This window comes from Zea mays, chromosome 10, assembly GCF_902167145.1.
Source record: "Zea mays cultivar B73 chromosome 10, Zm-B73-REFERENCE-NAM-5.0, whole genome shotgun sequence".
In the NCBI taxonomy this organism is placed as follows: Eukaryota; Viridiplantae; Streptophyta; class Magnoliopsida; order Poales; family Poaceae; genus Zea; species Zea mays.
Window position 1 is genome coordinate 116,807,324 of NC_050105.1, and position 9,230 is coordinate 116,816,553.

The window sequence follows — 9,230 nt, forward strand, 5'->3', positions numbered from 1 at the left end:
ACCGACAATGATAACTATATATGTATTATTGGATCGAACATGTTATATTATCAATTGACAACGACAACTATCTATTAATGGGTTATATTGCCAACTGACAGTGATAACTATCTTATTATTGCATGTTGGATATAAAATCCGATAACGATAAAGCCGTTGTTTATGAACCGATAGTTATATTTTTATCATTCTTGATATCTAAAATTGTCTGGGAGTGATGGGCTGATATTTATTGTCTATGTTGTAGTAGTGTATATTTGTGTTGGTGACTAAGCAATGCTTATATATAAACTGTTGACCAGAGAAGGATCTATTATATACTCCCTCAGTCTCAAAATATATAGTTTTTTTGTAGTCTACTTGTTTTCTGTCCACATTCATTTAAATGAAAATGAATATAGACGTGCGTGCAAACTACTTAATGAATGTATGATTAATCTAAAACGAATTATATTTTTAGAACGGAGTGAGTACTTTGCATCTTCTCCCATCACTCTCCTGCATATTCATCCTAATATATCCCACGTGGATGGAGCGCATGCATGCATATCTCACATTCATAGTTTTTGACTTGGTTAAGATCCCATCCTATGGGCTATGGCTTTGTTTGCACCGGCCGGACCAATTCTCTTTCTCTTATCCGGTTTGTTCAATGGCGATTGGTTTACACCGTTGTGTGGACTATGTCGCAGACTCGCAGTGAGGTTTAATTTGTTTGCATGCATGCCCAACTAATAAACTGTAAAACCCGCGTCCGGCGTCCCTACAAATAACACCGATCACTTGTTCTCGTACTAGTGAGATAGGGCACTCTTGCTTGGCGTAGCATTAGGGACGACGACGATGGGCATGGCGGCGCTGTTGCTTGTGTGGGCTCTGCTGCACTGCACAGGCACGGCGGTGACGATGGTGCGGGCGTCCCACGCCGTGTATCCGGAGCTCCAGTCACTGGAGGCGGAGAAGGTTGATGAGACGTCGCGCACCGGGTACCATTTCCAGCCTCCTAAGCACTGGATCAACGGTGCGTAATAATTGTCGATTATGATGTAGTTGTTGTATTATATATTATGCAATAATCAAATGTCACTGATCTAGCTAGTGACTTTGTTTCGGTCTTGCTGGCCTTCTCGTCCTCGTCCTCGTACTCCTTCTCATAAATTTAGATCCAAATGGTACGTATACGTACGTAAATTTATCGACGATCATCAGTATTGATTTATTTTTCTATATCTATATGTATACACGAACTACGAATTACCAACAAGTGCATTACCAATGCATATGCAGGACCAATGTACTACAAGGGGCTGTACCACCTGTTCTACCAGTACAACCCCAAGGGCGCGGTGTGGGGCAACATCGTGTGGGCGCACTCGGTGTCGACCGACCTGATCGACTGGACGGCGCTGGCCCCGGGGATCTACCCGTCGAGGCAGTTCGACGTGAAGGGCTGCTGGTCGGGCTCCGCGACGGTGCTGCCGAGCGGCGTGCCGGTGGTGATGTACACGGGCATCGACCCGGACGAGCACCAGGTGCAGAACGTGGCGTACCCCAAGAACCTGTCGGACCCGTTCCTCCGCGAGTGGGTGAAGCCCGACTACAACCCCATCATCGCCCCCGACAGCGGCGTGAACGCCAGCGCCTTCCGCGACCCGACCACCGCCTGGTACGGGCCCGACCGGCACTGGCGCCTGCTGGTGGGCAGCAAGGTGGGCGGCAAGGGCCTGGCCGTGCTGTACCGGAGCCGGGACTTCAGGCGCTGGGTCAAGGCGCACCACCCGCTCCACTCCGGCCTCACGGGGATGTGGGAGTGCCCGGACTTCTTCCCCGTCGCGGTGCACGGCGGCGGCCGCCACTACCGCCGCGGCGTCGACACCGCCGAGCTGCACGACAGGGCCCTGGCCGAGGAGGTCAAGTACGTGCTCAAGGTCAGCCTGGACCTCACGCGCTACGAGTACTACACGGTGGGCACCTACGACCACGCCACGGACCGCTACACCCCCGACGCCGGCTTCCGCGACAACGACTACGGCCTGCGCTACGACTACGGAGACTTCTACGCGTCCAAGTCCTTCTACGATCCGGCCAAGCGCCGCCGCGTGCTGTGGGGCTGGGCCAACGAGTCGGACACCGTTCCTGATGACCGCAGGAAGGGCTGGGCCGGGATTCAGGTATCGTGCAGTGTCAGTGTCGTCCGTCCCTCGACAGAGCCATTGTATATAGTATATACTCGATCGTCGTCAACCAGAAACGTATGTATACGCGCAGGCGATACCGAGGAAGCTGTGGCTGTCGCCGCGCGGGAAGCAGCTGATCCAGTGGCCGGTGGAGGAGGTCAAGGCTCTGCGCGCCAAGCACGTGAACGTCAGTGACAAGGTCGTCAAGAGCGGGCAGTACTTCGAGGTCACCGGCTTCAAGTCCGTGCAGGTCCGTGCGCGCGCCGCATGCGCAGCTGCTGCATCATCCATGTGGCATTTGTTCATTACATTGATGAGACTGTCGTCGTCGGTCACTTCAGTCCGACGTGGAGGTGGAGTTCGCGATCGGCGACCTAAGCAAGGCGGAGCGGTTCAACCCCAGGTGGCTGACCGACCCGCAGGCGCTGTGCAAGAAGCGGGGCGCCCGGGAGACGGGCGAGGTGGGGCCGTTCGGGCTGTGGGTGCTGGCCGCTGGCGACCTCACGGAGAGGACGGCCGTCTTCTTCAGGGTGTTCCGGGCCAACAGCAACAGCAGCAGCAGCAGGCTCGTCGTCCTCATGTGCAACGACCCTACTAACTCCACCTTCGAGGCGCAGGTCTACAGGCCCACCTTCGCCAGCTTCGTCAACGTCGACATCGCCAGAACCAAGACGATCGCGCTGAGGACACTGGTACGTCGTGTGTGTGTGCGCGCGCGCGTGCATGCAGCAGGTCATAGATGGAGCGTTGGCATGGCATGAACGCGTGCGTGCTTGCAGATCGACCACTCCGTGGTGGAGAGCTTCGGCGCGGGCGGCAGGACGTGCATCCTGACGAGGGTGTACCCCAAGAAGGCCCTGGGCGACAACGCGCACCTCTTCGTCTTCAACCACGGCGAGGTGGACGTCAAGGTCACCAGGCTGGACGCCTGGGAGATGAGGACCCCGAAGATGAACGCGCCGGCGCAGTAGCTAGTGGTGGTATAGCTCGATCTAGGGAAATGATCTAGTTTTGTTAGAGAAGCGGTTCTGGATCGTTTTCGCTCACGTCGCCTCTCAAATTGTTCTCGATCTCATCCATTGTTGAATTAATGTGGCCCTAGCGGAAATTAATATTCAATAATAGTCAATGCTAAAGTCTCACTTTAATGCTACAATGTACTCCCTTCGTTTCGTTTTAGTTGTCGCTGGATAGTATAAAATTAAACTATCCAGCGACAACTAAAAAGAAACGGAGGGAGTACTAGTACTTTAGTACTATACCGAAGTTTAAGAGACAATTCAATCAACTTAAATAAGTGGACCATTGGTGCATATATGAAGAAGCTGAGAAAATGATGAAAGACTCTCACACACGCGCGAACCGCGTGTCGGGCCATGGTCGTGGCCGTGGACCGTGGTAGATCGGACCTTGGACTGAATATTCATTTCTAACGGTTGCGCATTTTGTCTAGAGTAATAACCGTCCATTACTATCATCTGTTATTGACTGTTTCTTGTGTTATGGCTATTAACGGACGTCAGTGATGGCGTCAATTTCTGGTGACTGTAACGGTAGCTCTGATGGCGACCGTTACTGTCCATTCGCCTCCCTCTGCGCGTGTACATATACGGAGGAGGGGAGGCTACTTCTGGTACATCAACACGTACACAGATTCTCAGACGAGTTGCACACCGCCCATTCTCGTCCCACCTTCTGTGAGCACAGAGTGAGTGGGAGAGCAGGCCTCCGAAATCGTCGTCCGTAGAGCTACACTTGCACGGGTGTGCAGCCAATCAGGTTTTTGGGGAGCGTACTCGTGACTGCTCGCTTCATCCGCTCAACCAACGCTGATCAAGTTCCTCGTCGTCGACGACGTTCGAGGGACTGCACCGCGTATATCTGCCTGCATCGACTGCGTACGACAACATCAAACATACACACGAAATGTCTCTTGTGAATGGAGCCACTGATGCCTTGAGTATATGTCCCTCCGCAGGCCGGTACACTCTGATCTTTGTATCTGTGCATGTTTTACTGTTGTTTACTGCTTATGTGAGTAGTGATACACACATGCACATACATGTTGTCACACACATCACTCTGATTTTCTGGATTAAATTAAAACTAAAAATGCCTATTTCTCTAACAATCCAAAAACCTGATATTAGGCATTTTCTGTTAGTGGTTTTGCTGTTGCGTTACAACCAAGTGTACCTTTTGATGGGACATTTTACAAGAGGTGGCATAGTAAGATGACTCTGTGGTTGACTACAATGAACTGCTATCACGCCGCACAGGGGAAACTCGAACAGTTCACTCCTGAAGAGGAGAGAATGCTCGACGTTGCCAATAACCTGTTTCGAGGCACCGTGATTGGCACTCTTGCCAACAAGTATGTTGATTCTTATCTAACGTGCACATCTACAAAAGAGTTATGAGATGCATTAGATGATAAGTTTGGTGTTTCTGATGTTGGTAGCGAGCTGTACATCATGGAGCAGTTGTTTGACTATAAGATGTTGAAAAACCGTCCTGTAGTTGAACAGGCTCATGACATACATGCACTGGCTAAGGAACTTGAACAATTCCCATGTGTCTTGCCTAACAAGTTCGTGGCTGGTGGTATTATCGCTAAGCTGCCACCTTCTTGGACGGATTTTGGTACCACTCTAGAACATAAGAGCCAAGAGTTTAGCGTGACTGAGTTTATTGGTTATCTTGATGTTGAGGAGAGGGCGAGAGCAAAAGACACTCGTGGAAAAGGAGTTGAGACTTCTAGTGTCAATGTGGTACAAAAGAATAACTCAAATGCGTCACATAATAATAAAAAGAAGAACAAGCAACAGAATGCCACGAAGCCCAAGCAGACAGCCTCATTCAAAAAGAAGAACAAAGGAGCTAGTTGTTTTGTTTGCGAGATTATTGATCACTGGGCAAGCGCTTGTCCAGACCGCAAATTTAAGCAAGAGAAAAAACCAGCTCAAGAGAAGAAATGAGTAAACATGGTTGTTAGCGATAATGCAGAAGGAACACCGGGGTATGTTAATCTTTTACCTATTGTTCTTTCAGTGTGTCAATCCCCTGACTGGTGGGCTAACACTGGTGCTAACATTCATGTGTGTGCTGATATTTCTTTGTTTTCTTCTTATCAGTGCAAAGGGGCTGGAGCCTTGCTAATGGGGAACGGGTCACATGCGTATGTTCTTGGTGTTGGTACAATCATTCTGAAGTTTACTTTGGGAAAGACGGTGTTGTTGAAGAATGTGCAGCATGTCCCCTCCATAAAAAAGAATCTTGTTAGTGGCTCACTTTTATGTCGAGATGGCTATAAACTTGTTTTCGAGTCTAATAAATGTATACTGTCAAAGTATGGGACATTTGTTGGAAAAGGCTATGATAGTGGAGGCTTGTTCCGCTTATCTTTGCATGATGTGTGTAATAAGTCTGTGAACAATGTGATTCCAATGAGTCGTATATTTTGCATTCACGAATTTGTCACATCAATTTTGGTTGTGTGTCGCGGTTAGCAAATTTAAATTTAATCCCAAACTTTGATTTAGTCAAAGGTTCTAAGTGCCAGGTGTGCGTGCAATCTAAGCAACCTCACAAGCCTCATAAGGCTACAGAGGCGAGGAACTTGGCACTACTCTTAATACATTTCGATTTATGTGAGATGAATGGAATATTGACTAAAGGAGGCAAGCGCTATTTTATTACTTTTGTCGATGACTCTACTAGATTTTGTTATGTGTATCTCTTAAAATCAAAAGACGAAGCTTTGCATTATTTTAAGACCTACAAAGCTGAAGTTGAAAATCAACTTGAGAGGAAAATTAAAGGGTTAAGGTCTGATCGTGGTGGAGAATATTTTTCAGGTGATTTTTCTGATTTTTGTGTGGAGCATGGTATTATTCATGAGAGGACACTGCCATAGTCGCCACAATCCAATGGGTTGCTGAGAGAAAGAACCGTACTCTAACTGATTTGGTTAACGTCATGTTAGAGACTTCGGGACTATCTAAGGAATGGTGGGGTGAGGCGATCTTGACGATGTGTCATGTCCTGAATAAAGTTCCCACAAAAAACAAAGAAATCACACCATGCGAGGAATGGGAAAAGGGGAAATTAAATATCTCCTATTTGCGTACCTGGGGTTGTTTGGCTAAAGTGAATGTGCCAATTAACAAGAAGCGCAAATTAGGACTGAAAACTGTTGATTGTGTTTTCCTTAGGTATGCTTTCCACAACATTGGATATAGGTTCTTAATTATAAAATATGGAGTATGAGACATGTTGGTTGGTACTATTATGGAGTCCAGAGATGCTACGTTTTTGGGACGAATTTCCCATGAAAGCTACACATGATACGTCTAATAATGAACCATCGATACCCCATGAGCATTTTCTTCCGGTAGAACACACTGAGGAATCCCATATACATAATCATATATCAACTCGAAAGAGTAAGAGACCAAGGATTGCAAAGTCCTTTGGTGATGATTACATTGTATATCTTGTGGATGACACACCAAGTACCATTGAAGAGGCATATTCCTCTCCTGATGCTGACTTTTGGAATGAAGCAATAAGGAGTGAGATGACATCTATTATGTCTAATGCAACTTGGGAGGTCATTAAACGTCCTTATGGGTGTAAGCACATTGGGAGTAAATGCATGTTCAAGAAAAAGATTAGGCCTGATGGTACTATTGAAAGATACAAGGCGAGGCTTGTAACTAAAGGCTATTCACAGAATAAAGGTGAGGATTTCTTTGATACTTATTCACCTTTGGCTCGATTGAACACAATTCGAGTGCTACTTTCTCTGGCTGCCTCTCATGGTCTTCTCGTCCATCAAATGGATGTTAAGATAACATTTCTAAATGGAGAGCTAGACGAGGAAATCTACATGGAACAACCAGCTGGGTTTGTAGCAAAGGATCAAGAAGGCATGTTGTGAATGAAGTAGACAAATATGTATATTATCGGTTTTCGCATGAAAAGTTCGATAGAACTTTGACATCTGTCGGCTTTGTTGTGAACAAAGCAGACAAATGTGTATATTATCGGTATGGTGGGGGCGAGGGAGTAATTTTATGCCTGTATGTTGATGACATTCTAATCTTGGGGACGAGTCTTGATGTGATTAAAGAGATAAAAGACTTTCTGTCCAGTAATTTTGAAATTAAAGATTTGGGAGAAGCTAATGTTATGCTTAACATTAAGCTACTGAGAGAAGGTAATGGTGGGATCACACTTGTGCAATCCCATTATGTGGAAAAGGATTTGAGTCGCTTTGGTTATAGCGAATGTGAACCTGATCCAACACCTTATGATCCTAATAAGCTTTTGAAGAAAAATCATAGGATATCTAGGGATCAATTGAGATATTCCCAAATAATTGGTTCACTCGTGTACTTATCTAGCGCTACGAGGCCTGACATCTCGTTTATTGTGAGCAAACTTAGTCGGTTTGTATCAAATCCGAGAGATGATCACTGGCATGCTCTTGAGAGAGTTTTGCGCTATCTAAAATGTACTATGAGTTAAGACATCCATTATACCAGGTACCCAACAGTACTGGAGGGTTATTGTGATGCAATTTTGATATATGATGCTGATGAGATATATGCCACAAGTGGATATGTGTTTTTACTTGGAGGTGGCATTGTTTCATGGAAGTCTTGCAAGCAGACCATCTTAACAAGGTCGACTATGGAAGCAGAACTCACAACATTAGATACCACTTCAGTTGAGGATGAGTGGCATCGTGAACTCCTTATGGATTTACCGGTGGTTGAAAAACATGTGCTAGCTATTTCTATGAACTGTGATAATCAAGATAAACAATTCTAAGGATAATATGAAGTCGACAAGGCACATAAAGAGGCGTTTAAAATCTGTCAGGAAATTGAGAAACTCTGGTAGATCAATTTATTAAGGGGCTATCACGTAGTGTGATAGATAGTGCATTGAGTGAGATGGGCCGGAGACCCACCTAAAGTTTATCATAGTGGTAACCTGTTCTATGTGATCGAAGATCCAGTGAATTAGAATGGTGAAATAAGCTAGTGGTAGACTGAGAGGAAAGACCCTTAATAAGGTTCATTTTAGATGCACATCTTTCCTTACTGTAAGGTAGGTTGGTGTTTACACCTTAATATATTCCAAGTGGCTTTGTGAAGCAAAGATGTTGTCCTATAGAACATCTTTAGAGGAACATACCTATATGGGTTAACTGCTAGTCACAGTTTATGAGATCTGGGTGGTCTCTAGATACCCATGAAAGGCTATGGAGTTTGACTTACATGCTCCAACTAGAGGGGATACGCTCGGCAATCTAGTACTGGTAAAGAGTTTAGATGAAACTTATTCCACGCAAAACTGCCAATTCAAGGCCTATTCCATTGTGTAGTTGTGGTCAAGTGTAGTCTAGATTCTAGGTAGATGTTCAACTTAACAGTCACCATCGAAACACTAATATATCAAACGTTTGAGATGATGAGAGCATTTTTAGTGTGACTTAGCATTTGGTGGGGAATATTGAATTAATGTGGGCCTGGCCCAAATTAATATTCAATAATAGTCAATGCTAAAGGTCCACTTTAATGCTACGGTGTATGTAAACACCCCAAAATCATATTTTGGGTAATTTAAGAAAGTTTATTATGTGACTTGAATAAATATGTTTTCAAATAGGAGATTATATAGAAGATCCTTACATGAGGTAATTTATTGAATAAAACGTTTATAAATATCTTATAAAATATTTAAGCTAAGGTATCTTTTAATAAATAATAAAGATTAGAGATTAGTTTCTTAATATACATTATGTGAGCATAATTGGTGAATTTAAAATCATTTTCATAGATATGGTAAAATAAGTAAATAAATAAAATTTTGGATTTGCATTCATGATGAGTTCTTCTGTTTGTTCACTAAAATTTGAGTGCAAATTCAAAACCAAAATTTAATTGAATTTGAAATTTAGAAATTAGAAAAGAAAATAGGAATAAGAAAAAGAAAAGGGATTTTACCTACTCCATGGGCCAAAACTTTGTTGCCAGCCCA

The 9,230-nt window shown here is 44.9% G+C and overlaps 1 protein-coding gene across 2 annotated transcripts; it reads left to right on the plus strand.

The window, feature by feature from the left end:
* The first annotated feature begins 787 nt into the window (after positions 1–787).
* LOC541678 (invertase cell wall 3) lies at positions 788–3,306 on the plus strand. Of its 2 annotated transcripts, none has more exons than XM_035963207.1 (6): positions 788–1,021; positions 1,164–1,172; positions 1,288–2,171; positions 2,269–2,427; positions 2,519–2,869; positions 2,957–3,306. In XM_035963207.1, exons 1-6 carry the CDS (start codon positions 844–846, stop codon positions 3,146–3,148), a joined length of 1,773 nt encoding a protein of 590 aa, XP_035819100.1. In that variant the 5' UTR covers positions 788–843; the 3' UTR covers positions 3,149–3,306. The 2 variants fall into 2 exon arrangements, with proteins under 2 accessions (XP_035819100.1, NP_001358542.1); NM_001371613.1 differs by having other exon boundaries at positions 2,269–2,421; positions 2,957–3,257.
* The last annotated feature ends 5,924 nt before the right edge of the window (positions 3,307–9,230 follow it).